Below are 14,639 nucleotides of genomic sequence, written 5' to 3' on the forward strand. Positions count from 1 at the left end.
GAAAGAGAGCCATTTTGCATAACATTGTTTAGGTCCTGGGATCATTCTGAAAGCTAACCTCACAACCTCATAAATGAATGAGGAGGTTTTTTGTTTGTTTGTTTGTTTCAATTTTTTATTTAAATTCTAGTTTGAATGATTTTAAAATAAGTAAATTATAAGGAATAGTCTCTTTTATTGTAGATTACCAATAGTATTAGATGCCTTTTTAATTTACTCTTCTTTTACATCAATGGCAGCTTTCAGGTGTAAATATTGAATGTGTTCTGTGTACTCAAGGAATAGAGCATGAAAGAATGAAAGAATGGAACACAGTATCGGTACCTTGATCCTCAAGATGTGTAAGGATCTCATTGAGGCAAATGGATTAAAAAATAATGAGTTACGAAGCAATGCTGGTATATATAATTCAGTGGAAAAATGTGGCATTATCTTCATCCTAAACAGGAATGCTTATTTTGGACATTTTCAGGAATTTCCTGTAGAAATTTATTCTTCATATCCGGAACCAACTTTGAAAAGTTTCTGAGATTCCTCATCTACCTTATTTGTGGCCATTCTCCTTACCTTGTAAAATTATTTATTACCTCTCTCCTAGACACCAAACAGATCTTCTTTCTTCCAAACCTTTCCTCTTCTGGCGTTCTCAAAGAATCCTTTAATCTTTCAGATGTGCTCATATGCAATCTTATGGTTGGGTAATAATAATAGTAAATTAGAGAAAGAGTGAAGACAGATAATCTAGATTTAAGAAGAAGAAATATTTTTCTAATGCAGAATTATAAAATACAGGATTTATCCTATTAATATAAAATACCAGTTGAGTCAACATGCATTAAGACTTTCTCTAGTTTATAAGGAGTAGGATGAGATGTTAGCAGAATGGGGTCACAATGGGGTCTGAATGACTATGCCAGTGAATCATGTCATGTCCTATTGTGCTCTGCTGGAGATATCCTGGTGGGGACCAAAACTCTATATATCTGTTTCCAGAAATAATGCTGATTTGAATGCTGCTTGCCCTGTGGCTCATCTCAGTTTTGTATGTTAATAAGTGCTGTCTAATACCTTTTTGATCAAGCACATATTTTAAAAATCTTCTGAGACATAGGACATTCAAATACCTATAATTTGAGGGCTCATTGTCTGCCTCATTATTTATTATTATTATTATTCAGAGACTTTCTATTCTCTTTTAAATCCTAGTCAATGTTCTGTACATTAATAATTTATTTTTTGGTATTGCCACATATGTCCTTTGACTTCTAAAGTGGTCTTTTACTATCTTGTGAAATGCACAGTCCTGTGTGGTTACTGTTTCACTTTCTAACCCTTTCACCTGGATCATCCTCTTCCTGCTCTCTACTTTTTGTTGAAACTCATCATCCTTTGAATTTTAGATCAAGCACTATGACTAGTACAAAGCCTTTCACAATATTGTAGTCAACACTTTTCTCTGTATTTCTGTTGCTTGACACTCATGTAACATAGTTCAAAATGTAATTGATCAGGAGGTATTTGCCCTAGCTGATTTTAAACCTAGTTTCTAGTTTCTAGTCAGGGTGGAAATGCCTTAGTGAAGAGATAAATTCTTACAGACTGGAGAATTTTAGCAGTGGATACACATAGGTTTGTTTATGACAAACTTTTACTTGATACATTACTGTTCTACAACATTCTATTCAAGATGACTTTGCTTGAAAACCTCCAATGCCTAAGCACAAAGTTTGTGTTTGATTCGTTCTTACCTTGTGAATTCTTGAGTATAGCTTCTTCAAACTAACCACCGAACTGTACATATCTAATGCTGTCACTGAATTTGAGCTGTTATTACTCTCGTGGTGCATTTGAGTTGTATTGTTTTTCTTTGAGAAGCTCTGTCAGAGTCCCTCACTCACAAAAAAAAAAAAAAAAAAATGCAAACTTTGTTTCATTAGTATAGTATCAAGTTTCAGAGCCAGTTCTTATCAACATACCAGTTAAGAAAGAGATGGCCTGGGGCGTCTGAGTGGCTCCGTGGGTTAAACATGCAAACTTTTGGGACTTCGGCTCAGGTCATGACCTCACAGTTCGTGAGTTCATGCCCCACGTTGGGCTCTTTGCTGTCAGTGCAGAGGCTGCTTGGGATCCTCTGTCTCCCTCTCTCTCTGTCCCTCCCCCACTTGTGCTCTCTCTCTCTCTCAAAAATAAATAAACATTAAGAAAAGGAGCAAAGAAAGAAAGAGATGGCCCCATTTATCTGTGTCTTCACTTTAAGCATCTGCTGCTGCCCCAGGTGATGATGGCTGCACCTACAGATTGGGGAAGGGGGGGATAGCTAAAATATGAACGTTAATCTCAGGGCAGTGCACTATGGGACACAATTATATTTGTGCTATAGGTTCCCAATGCATGGTTTAGATTCTCACTTATAAGATATTCTTGATACTTCCATATCACATTTCCTTGTATCCTTTGGCTTTCATTCTTTAAGTTTCTGTTTAATTTAAGTTTTCTACATCTTAGAGCATTACCTATATGTGGTCAATCTATATGCCAGAAAATTCACTCTGGTAGACATGTTGTTTTGTCCAAAGGGTCACAAACACTTAAAAGCATCCCTGAAGGCATGCAGGTGCACTGAATAGTATGTGCAAATGCTCCCAGTGCCCCACATACCCAGCTGCAATTGGATTCGGTTGACTATGATATAGGCCAGTGGTTTCTGGTGTCTGAATGCAGCCGTGGCAATACATTCGGAAGCATTGTGCAATGCAGGTGCACGCTGGAGGATTGCTGCTTCAAAGCTGCCATGGTTTGACTATTTGATAGTATTATAATAACTTCCACTTCAAAATGTGCTTTCCACCTATCAAAAGCAGCTAGAATGGCATTTCACAACTGAAGTAAAACCTGGAAGCCTGATTGGCAGTGGATCAACCTAAAAATATATGCATTTCTCTCTCAGTGTTTTTATTACGTGAACTGTGTGTCCAAATTCTGCTTCCTGATGGCCAGTTGTTAGGACAAAATGCAAGTTTCTGGACTTGTAACCTGCAGTTTATTCATGGTGTCACTGCCAACGTGTAAACAGACATCCTCATGAAATGAGCATATCAGTGTACGTAACACGATTCATGGTCCTGTTGACATTAACAAAACAAAAGAAGCTGCCTCTCTGTCTCAAAATAATACATAGATGTTAAAAAAATAAAAACAAAACAAAACAAAACAAAAAAAGAAGCAACAGCACATCCCACAGGTGTATTTATGTGTTAGTTCCTTGATCAGTAAAACATTAGATCCCCATGCACAAGAAACACAGCAAATACAATGCGGTAGATGAAAGATCACTCAGTGATCTTAGTGGTTGGTTCTCTGATGCCACATTTTCCCTAACTCCTTCCTTGTCTTCCCTGCACAAGGGATGTACCAACCTTATTAAAAAATTGTGCTAAAATTAAGCCTGGCAGTCATGTGAACACTGGCAGAAAAAAAAAAGCATGTGATAAAATTGTAATATATTCTTTTTCTTTCTTATCTGACACAGAAAAAAAAAGTTTTGAGACAAGTTTCCAACACTGTCTCTAGAAATAATATCGAGAGTGAAATTTTACCCCTCTCGTAGTCAAATAGACTGAAATCAGAAGGTTTATTTTTAATTAATCGACTAGTAAATGAGACATAGAAATCATAAATGGAAATAATTTGAATGAATATAGATAAGGTGCCATTTATACAGAATGATTCACCCCATCATGATAACAAGTGTAAGGGGTTTATAGGATGGTAAAGGAAAGTAAGTGAATAATCATCAACCGCCAAAAAAAGAAAGAATTGTTTATGTTAGCAAAGTGTCAGTTCACAGGATCTTGTGAATTATGTCAACTCACTGAAAGGAAAATTTAATCACAGATTTGTTGGACTGTATTCTGATGAGGTTTCTATTTTAGCATTGATACTTTTTATCTGATACGTTAGAATATATTTGGATTAAATCGGAATTTGTTGCACTCGTAAGGAAGTGTGTGTGCATGTGCGAAATTGAGTGTGTGTGCTGAAGAACAGAAAAAGACAGCGAAAACAAGCTGTTCTCATACCAGCAAAACCTTTCAGTAGGAAACTGATACATAGAAACTGCCAGTCAAAGGTCTTGGTTTGTCATTGTTTCCTGGTAGATAATCTGTGATGGCTTCCTAGTTTAGATTCCGTAGAGTTAATCTCCCAAACACCAGTGCCAGCCATAAATAGAGATGGGTCCCTGCTCTCTGCTTTTCCAGACAGCTAATTAGGTGTTATGAAAGCTTACGTTGGTGAAAGAAGGTAAATTAGAAATAAAAAAGAAAAACGAGAAAAAATAAAAAATGGACTTCCATTTATAGAGTTGTCTACTTGGAAACAACTCTAATTTTAAGATGCTGCTAGAAACCACCACTCTAAGGGAAGAAAGCTATTCCTATTTAAAGCTGTTTACAAAGCAGAAATAAAGCCATTTTATTGACAGTCAAAAAGCAGAGAAAACTCTCTCTCACATGCCCTTCCCCCATGGCCACAGCATTTTAGAACTTCCTCATTGACTCCCTGACTTGCTGAGTTTGTTTTTCGGATTTCTGTGACACCTTTATTTCTTCATTATAAAAAATTAAATCTAAAAAAAAATTAAATCTGAAGCATATCTGAAATTCTTATGCTAGAAACTATATGCATGTTTTCATACAAGTATCTGGGCTCTGGAGGCAGCAGTCACATGGAAACTGAGGGGAGGAAATCCTTTTATGTTTTCTAATATTTCCCTAAGTAGTTACAAATCAGTTGCCAAGCATCTCTCTTTGGGTAGTGTGCTATAGTGCTTTGAAGACAGGGAAGGTAAGCTTGATTCTGGTTTGTGATAAATTCCGGCCTGAGAGTGAGAGAGACTAGAATAAAGGGGTAGATGTACTCCGGAGTAGGAAATTTTATGGGGGCTGGCTTCTTGACACGTTCCCTTAGTAATGAACACCACCGAGTCATGATACGCAAGGATTGTTTCCCCTGACTCTTCCCAAAATAATCATGTTTAGCGAATGTGCCCTTAATCTTTATTAGTTCCTACTGGTTTAAATAGTGCTTTGGCTTCAAATTATAATCTTATACATAGTAATGTTTGGTACCTTTTACCTATCCTTGAGATGGCTCTGCACCCCTATTGATAAAGTGACATCACAATGTTTAAATCACATTGTAAACATGAAGTTATGGAAAGCTTTATGGAAGATGGCTAAAACCCAATAATTTAAGGGCAGGTAGTTTGATGTTTTACCTAAATATTTTTTTTTCCTTGCAAGATGTAACTTCCACAATGACAGCTCCTTTGAAGGTGTATTTTCGCACCAAATGGTTGCTTGCCTACTATCGCTAAGATTAAGTTATTAAACTGCTTAGTCTAGGTTAAAAAGAAAGCTTTCAGACATGTCAGCCAATATGAATATGCAGATTTCAGACATCTTTATGTCTAAATCAATTTGAATTATATAAAGTTCTAAAATCAGAGGTAGTCAAGTTGTTGATCCAATCACGGATTTTGCACCAAGAGTTGTAGGGCAAAGGGAAAGATTAAAATGTTATTGGAGATTGATTTATACCTACCTATGTACATTATACATGTAATGCTTTATATAAAAATGTGTACATATATATGTGCGTTTTATATGTATGTATGTTATCTCCTAAATTATGAATATAGAACATTTCTGTGCATTTCATTTTTTCATCTGTATTTCTCTTATGGCAATAACTGCTAGTAAATTTTCAGGAATACATTGGCTATACATTTCAGTTTTAAAATTTTGTTTGGACTATATCCTGGAGAAAGGTCAAATTTAACACACACACACACAGATAAAGATCTCTACGTGTGTGTGTGTGTGTGTGTGTGTGTGTGTGGCTTGTTGTGCAGCTGCATTGCAAGTACTATAATCATTTGTGTGACTTTATATCTTTTGCAAAAATATATAAATTAAGATGGAAAATTAAAATAATTAAGATGACTATGTTTAGATTCCTCTTTTTGAGAGCTTGTGTAATACTCAGATGTGTCTATAAGAGCATAGAAAATAATTCTTAATACTAAACAAGTACTTAAATTTATCAGGTTGTCACATGATCCTTCAAGGAATCATACATTTTAAAAATGTGACACTGTAAACCTTCCCTGCAGGCAGAATTGCCCAGAGTTCCAGCTGTTGGACTTCAGAATAGTTTTCTCTTTGTAATATAGCCATGCTTATCTCTCAGTTTCTCATCTGCACACCATTTGGATTCTGATATCTTTCTTGGCCAAGGGTGCATTTGTGAAAGGGTAATCATGTTATATTGAGGAAATCATTAAATGAGGGTAAATAATTTCTTTGTAATCTCACATTAGTCCAAAAGAAAAAAAAGTGAATCTTGGACTAGGATCCATTACTTTTACTTCTACCCAGGGTCTCTGAGTTTGGTTTCTGATACAAATATCTAATCTATGCAAATAGTGGCTGTCTATATAATTTGCTTCTTTTTCAGTTCTGTTGTATATAATTTGACATATCTATTCCGGGTTCCATTTTCCCTACGGTACAGGCAGAAGTTTCATTATTTACCTTTGTAGCTCTGGGTCTTGAGAAAATGCCCCACACTATTATTTTATAATAAGAATACTTATTGTACTGAGGGGATCTTAAAAATACGTAGGAGAAGGTATACATGCGTACAGCTCCTCTTCCCTCCCATCCCTCTCCCTCCACTTAGCTTTCTTTCCTTCTTCTCTCCTTTTTTCTTCTTTGTTTTTCATTTTGTCTACTTTCTATGTCTATGTGGTCATTCGTTATATACTACCTATGTCTCTTTTTTTGTACCTACCTATTCATCTATTTATTTATGTTCCTTCAGAAATAATTTCACTTTCTCATAAATTCTTTCTTATTTGACCCTTGGCAATTATAGTTCACTTTTTTGCTCATGGTTTCTGCTGCTTGTACAAAAGTGTCCATTAGATTTTCTTCACTGTCTGGGAACCGCTGTGATCAAAATTACAGTCTAATCAGAAGGTGAACAGCTTATAATGTATCATGATCAATACTTAGAATTTGCTCCTTAGGTTGGGACATGAAGGAGTGAAGTAAAAAGCTGCAGATTTTTCAGCTGTGAAGTGCAAACAATCATTTCATGTTGATGGTTTCAAATTCAAGGTCGATTTATACTTTCATACATCTGCGTTATTCTCTTTTACTCCCTTTTTAAATTCATATTGAATTTATTCAGTGCTAGGCCATCCAAATTGCTGATATTGAAGTCCAGTCAATATTGGAATATAAAACTATGTTAGCATATTTCGAAGAGAGTGCATTGGTTGTAAATGAATTTTTTAGAAGTCATGGCTCTAAAAGCTACAAAAATATTATCTAATGAAATAGACAGTATTCTACTATATTTGTGGAGGACAAAATTGGTTGAATGAAATCATACGTATTTTCTTTCTAACACAAACAGACACAGATGTAAAGGTGATTTTGATGATTCCTAGGCAGAATAGGTAGAGAAAACAGATACCTGATATGAAAATTTTCTAATATCCATTTGTTTTCAAATTTCTGTTTGACTTTAAATCCATACAGGAAGGCTTCCTAGAAAATGTATAATGCTAGATTTTTCTGCTGCTGTTTGTGTCTGTCTAACAACCTTCCAAGAAACAGATAGTATTTGAGTCTATAGGTATGAGTACTTGAGCTCACTATTCTTGCCTGCATTACATAATAAAATTAATATATTTCATTCATTCATATGGTAATATATTTTTGAAAACATGACAAAATTAAAATACAGGCAAGCTACCTGAATACATTTTTAACATTTCACCAATATGAATGACATGTGTTATGGAAAACCACAATATTTTCATTCTGTCAAGACACTATTCTAACTTCTTTCGAGAAAAAAAATCAATCTCATAAGAAACTCTTTTATCCTAAAACCTTTTGAGATAAATCAAGTTGTAGTTTATGTTTTCTTTTTTGGATAAGGAATTATTTCTATGTTTTAAATATGAACTCAGATTTTACATATGACTTTGAACAGTAACTGTATAAATGTATCAGGGCTATTAAATATGGTGCTTTCTATTTTTTTTTTTCCAACGTTTATTTATTTTTGGGACAGAGAGAGAGCATGAACGGGGGAGGGGCAGAGAGAGAGGGAGACACAGAATCGGAAACAGGCTCCAGGCTCTGAGCCATCAGCCCAGAGCCCGACGCGGGGCTCGAACTCACGGACCGCGAGATCGTGACCTGGCTGAAGTCGGACGCTTAACCGACTGCGCCACCCAGGCGCCCCTGGTGCTTTCTATTTTAAGTATCTTCCATGTAGCCTTTTTTACCTTGCACAGGACACTATGTATTTGTAGAGATCCTCTCACATCAATTAAATGGCTGCCCCAAGGGTTGCTAAATGTGTGGGGAATTCTAGTCCCATCACACAGAGGTGAAGTGTAAATATCCTCTCCTGGAAAAAAAAATGGTCCTTGCTTTAAAAAGAACCATTAAATATAATGGGAAACCATCATTTGTAGATGAAAGTGACAACTGGGAAGAGGTATTTCAGTTATAGTTCAAAATATTGGGGCAGTGGAATTATGCAGCTATCGTCATTATGAAGGAATTTTCTTTCATATTTTCTGTTCAGCATCTTTGAAAGAGAGATCATTAAAGACTGCTTTATTTAGATTCTCTGTATGCCTATTGGCAAAAGAGAGAAGCAAACATTTTCACAGAAGACATTATTGTGGAAAACAGGAAATCATGAGTTGTCATTCATCTGAACTCTGTTGACTAAACCCATTTTCACCTATTTACACCAAAAAAAAAAAAAAAAAAAAAAAAAAAAAAAAAAAAAAAACTGAAGTGAAGAAAACTGATTGCATGATCCATACCCATATCTAATAAAATAAGAATGTGCACTTTTTGACAAGTTTATTCATAACATATTCTGATAGAAAATTCCATTTGCTCCTCTCAGTAGGAAAGGTAGGCTTTTAAAGGAAACCTTTTATTTCATGACTGTCACCAAAATAACAATTACAAGCAAAATAGGGATAAAACATGAAAAAAAAAAAGCAGCTTAGGGCTTGTTATGGAAGTATGTGATCTAGTTTTTGCCCCATTATTTGATTTGAAAAATTAATCCTGGTAATCCTTTTTGAAGTTCACTGTTTCCAGGATGGGTTATACAGAACAAAGACTAACTGATATCTCCAGGAGGTTAGTTTACAGTGATGTTCTATTCCACTGAGAATGATTCTCCAATGGCCACTTTTTACTTCTTCCCAGGCTATGGGAATTCATTAATATCTAGAGAATAGACTTAAATAAAACCATTGTCTCAACCAGCAGGTTTATGCAACCATCCTGAAATGTTTTAATTATTGTTTTCTTTTCCTTTTTAATTAAGAGACCAGGGGTCAAACAAGCCCACTGAGAGCTGATCGCAGCCTCAGTAGAAATTTAAAAGCAACCCTAATGATTGGATTTGCTGTTTTCTCTTTTGTTTTGCAGAACCAGAAGAGTGCGTTAATTGCACAGATGAATGCCGAGTGCTTGGTCATTCTGACAGGTGTTGGATGCCACAGTTCCCTGCAGCCAATCAGGCTGAAAATGCAGATTACCGCACAAATCTCTTTGTACCCACAGTTGAAGCTAATGTTGAGACTGAGACTTACGAAACTGTGAATCCCACCGGGAAAAAGACTTTTTGTACATTTGGAAAAGACAAGCGAGAGCACACTATTCTCATTGCCAATGTTAAACCTTATTTAAAAGCCAAACGTGCCCTGAGCCCTCTCCTCCAAGAGGTCCCCTCAGCATCAAGCAGCCCAACGAAGGCATGCATCGAGCCTTGCACCTCAACAAAAGGCTCTCTGGATGGCTGCGAAGCGAAACCAGGAGGCCTGGCCGAAGCAAGCAGCCAGTACTTGCCCACTGACAGTCAGTATCTGTCACCCAGTAAGCAACCGAGAGACCCTCCATTCATGGCTCCCGATCAGATGGCAAGGGTCTTTGCAGATGTGCATTCTAGAGCCAGCCGGGATTCCAGCGAGATGGGTGCTGTTCTTGAACAGCTTGACCACCCCAACAGGGATCTGGGCAGAGAATCGGTGGATGCAGAGGAAGTCGTGAGAGAGATTGATAAGCTTTTGCAGGACTGCCGGGGAAATGACCCTGTGGCTGTGAGAAAGTGAGGGAAAAAAAAAAAAAAAAAAAGCATTGGCATTTTCTTGTGTCTTCTGTTAATTTAAAAATGATCCCTCCTGGTGACAACCCATTTCACAGGGACGAAGAAAGACCAATGCTGCTTTAAGGCTTTTAGTGAACATCTGAAGTGCCCACAAGTATGTTCTTTTCACTGCTGTTTCTTTTTCAGAGATAACAATGGTTTTGTTTTGACCAAACTTATATTAGGACAGAATTAATGATGCCGAAAGAGAAAAGAAAATGAGAGAAGAAAAAGGAAAGAAGACAAAGGAGGATGAGGAGGCGAGTTACCTTTTGACAATCTGTTAGGAAGGTATGCAGCGTGAGAGTTGAAGTATTTCTGATCACTCTGAGACTGTCCTCCGTGATTTATGCTGACTTAACTGTTTACCTATAAACCCCATACAAAGCAGGGTCATAATTTGTGATCTGTGGTGGATTTCTAGCCGTCATCACAGGCTTCTACTTAAAGTCCCGAAAAGACCTTGCAGTAGTCCAAGCTACCCCAAACATTAACACATATTTGTGGTAAACATTTCTGTACAAAGTTACCTGCCACACATATAAACACAAAGGACATTCCATGTCATCAGTCAAAAAAAATTAAAAAAAAAAAAAAACTTGGTCATTTGTAAGACACTTCATGTCGTATAAAAGTTAAATGTAAAAAGATATAGTCCATTTTGTCCTGCACACACATAGACTAATTCACGTCATTAAAGGAGAAGAAATTTTTTTAAAAGTTTAAAATGCCTCTTCAGCATTTTAGTGTCCAACAAACATATAAATAATGATGGATATGTTTTAAATTTGACCTGAAGAATAGTTACTATGGAATGATAATATTCGGAGGAAATGAACACGATCGATATATTTCATTCGTTTCTGGACACTAAAATAGCTCAGGAAAGTGAAAATGTCTTAGACATCACAAATCACATGACCATTTAAATGTGCAAATGTAAGAAGATTCAATGTGTTTACATCAAATGACATATTTTTATTGATTTATTGCAGATTCAGTGCATATGAGCCAAATTGTTGAGTGTATAAGAGCTATATTGTGTATTTTATTAAATTAATATATAGTTGTGTTGCAAAAATATTTGGGCTTATATTGTAAATGGCAAGTGTTGCCTCGGTAGCTGTCGAACTCTATGAGTTTTGTTTTTTCCTGCTTCCTTTTCCCCATGGAATGTGGGAAGCAGTGCCTCAGAGCAAAGTCTCTTGTTTAATGTATAGTCTACCAAGTACTACAGTACATAATCTGTTCAAAATGTGTTTGAGTGAGCTGATGGAGCTAACTGAAAGGTCAAAAAATACATCCGTCAGTCATGGTTACGTGCAAGTCCTTGTAGAAGCTTTTATTAAAGTCACGCTAAGTCACAAGAATTACATGTGTACCAATACCTGAAACTTGTTCACGTTTTTCCAATAACATACAGCTTCTGCCTATGTAGATAACATGACGTTGATTGGTTCTCAAAAGTATCTTACGTGGTTCAAGATGTGTGTTCCCATTATATTTCAAAACCATGAAAAATGCTTTAATGCATGTGTGGTACCAGCAAAGGTTACTTGCATTGTGTAGTGTTTTTCAAGAGGTCTGGGTCTTAGCAAAATGTTTTTTTCCTTTTTCTCAGTACTTTTCTGCCTCCTTTTATTGGCGTCCTTCGAGAACAATACACCTTCTATTCCTTCCTTTGGTTACACCTTTTCTTGTGACATTTAGCAAGTTTCAAACTTACTTCCATATGAGGCTAGGAAACCTCAAATTTCAGGAATTGGGAAAAACAAAATTAGCACTTGCAGAAGTAGCAGCAGATGGGAAAATGCCTTGATTGACATTTTCCTTCAGCGTCGAAAATTTTTGGCATTTTACAGCTTCATGACAAACAGTTTCCAGCCCATACCTTACAAAATGTGGTGCTGAGTTAAATAAAGGCTGTTTGTGCACTGGAGCAGAAAAATGCATTATTTGCAAACTGGTGGAGAATTCTGTGCCTTCTTTTCTGGCCACCAAGCCAGTGTAGAAACAGCATAAATGTCATAAAACCATTATATTAAAAACAAAAACAAAAGCAAAAACAAACAATGAACTGAATTAAGTTTTGTAATTTTAAACCTCAAAAAATTCAACTGAAAATATTTCCGTCAAATGCCGTCAAGATTTTAGACTGTACCTCGTTTGCAAAGCCGCTGTGAAAGGGAAGAGCGGACAACTCCCATCAGCCTTATTCTCTCGAGAACTGGATTTGGTTCCTAGTAACAGCCTTTCCAAAGCTCTACTCTTGGTTTTTATTATTCATAAATGTTTAAATTAGCAAAGAAGGGATCTTGTACATGTGAAACCTAATCAACTCTCTATATTTTGGACAATTTATGTATCTGAAATGTGTTGTCTCTGTTATATGATGTTATTTTTTGCCAGGAGACTACAGGTTGATTTAGCTTGATAGCTGAAATTTGATGGAAAACTAATTTCCATTTAGTCTTACCAAGTGTCGCTTCTCTCTTACTAGACAGATAGCCGCGTAGTTCAATCTAAGGCAGTATGTAAATGAGATCAACAAAGAGAGTAGGGTTTATTTTTAAAACATTCTTAACGCTGAATAACCAGTTGTTCAATTTATTATATGTCTGAAGACATTAAAACACTATAAGATTTTAAGAATTGGTTGTGCCAATGTGTGAGGGATTTACCTTTAGGCTCTCTGTCACCAGTGATTTACTAGTGTTAGCTGTTTAACACATTATCTGTATTTAGTAGTGATTATTTATTTACAAGTTGGTGGTAATTTCAGCAGTCAGGACTCTAAGCTCTTATAGTTGAGTTGAGGGAATCTCACCTTTATTCATTTGGCTGGCGGCTGCCTTTATCACAGACCTCTGGTGCTCGGCTTCCAAGGAAGTCAATGAGATGCCAAAATCACCCCACTACAGAGCAACTTGCTTTAAGGGGTGATGCATGATCCAACAGTGATGTTTCAAGGGGTTTCAGCATAATTCAGAATGTGGAAAAATTGTCTTAATTCACATCCTCCAAATACCAACCCCTCAAAAAAATCCCACACATTCAAAAAGAATAATTTGATAATACTTTGTCTTTTAGGTCCTTAAATAACTGAAGTGAAGCACAGACTAAGAATTTATAGAAATTTTTGTAAGAAAGTCAAAAGGTTCTAAAAATTGTTTACCGATGAACTAAAAAAAATCAGTAACGAAACAACCTTTTCATTAAATGTTAATGATAGAAGATCTTTTCATCAAAGTTCAAAGTAGTGAGAATCAGTGTTAGTTATACCTATACCAAAGTAAACATTAAAGAGACATATCATGCAATTTTAAAGAATGCTTTCATATTACTTCTTAACCTTACATACGTATCCTTATTGCAGTCAATATACAAAGATTGGCTCACTACTCCATGAATTAATTGAATTCCTAGTTGGGAAATTGACTCTGTTTCATTTTCCTGAGATTTTGTAAAACATGACTTCCCTTTAAAGGATTTAGGCAGTGCTCAATTTAAAAAAATGACACCAGAGAAAAAGTCATGTAGTAATAGGGCAGTATGCTTTATTAGAACTAGGTTAAAAGCTGTTTGTTGCCTAATGGAGTAGAAGTTGCTGAGGTCAACAAGTAGACTGAGGTCTGGCATAATATATGCCCACTCATTATTGTCTAATTATATTCTTTTGACAACAGACAGCATTTATCACAGCATTAATTCAAATGAGAGTTTTGGCTATCAAGATGTGTTGATTTGAAACATAATTGAATGAGACCTGATTAAAGTCTGACTTTCCTGGCCCCAGTGTTTTGCAGGTTGGCTATTCCCATTCATCAGCCCCATCACTCCATAAGGTTCTTAGCTGCACCAAGCGATTGGTGAACAAGGACAACAACAACAAAAGCAGCATACATTGTATGGATTTATCTCAACGCTATTGTTTAATGGCTGTGTTTAATGTGACCTATCTGGAAAATGAGGACTCCGAATAAAAAGCTATTACTAATAGCGGTGTTGCCTTCCCTTGAATTCATTAACACAGAGGTGATGTGCTATACACTGTGTACCACAGGGACACTGATCGTGATTATTTTGGAAAGCAACTGTGGTATCACAACTGTTTTTGCCAGTTATTTGTTTGCCGGTAAAATAAGATTTTTGAAAAATCTCTTTGACAGTAATCTCACTGGGTTCTCGACAGGAATGGCTTAACCGTCTTTCAGATAACTTTGAGACTTTGGCTAGTCAAATGGTTACCACAGAGTCATAGCCTAGATGCTTGTGGCTTCTAATTTTTACAGTTGGTTTGAAATTTGGGGCAAGAACCAAAAGGATTTCAGAAAAAGTCCCTTTTAAAAACCATCTCATAATCTCACATGATGGGTGAA

The 14,639-nt window shown here is 36.2% G+C and overlaps 1 protein-coding gene across 3 annotated transcripts in view; it reads left to right on the top strand.

Annotated features, from left to right (window-relative positions):
* PCDH17 (protocadherin 17) overlaps window positions 1–14,259 on the top strand; it is a 100,226-nt gene extending 85,967 nt beyond the window's left edge. For all 3 annotated transcript variants that reach the window (XM_045478365.1, XM_045478371.1, XM_045478358.1), the window contains one exon: window positions 9,543–14,259. In XM_045478365.1, the coding sequence (XP_045334321.1) occupies window positions 9,543–10,225 (683 nt within the window). In that variant the 3' untranslated portion in view covers window positions 10,226–14,259. The remainder of the gene's footprint in view (window positions 1–9,542) is intronic.
* The last annotated feature ends 380 nt before the right edge of the window (window positions 14,260–14,639 follow it).

The sequence above is a fragment of the Leopardus geoffroyi genome, chromosome A1 (genome assembly GCF_018350155.1).
Source record: "Leopardus geoffroyi isolate Oge1 chromosome A1, O.geoffroyi_Oge1_pat1.0, whole genome shotgun sequence".
NCBI lineage: Eukaryota > Metazoa > Chordata > Mammalia > Carnivora > Felidae > Leopardus > Leopardus geoffroyi.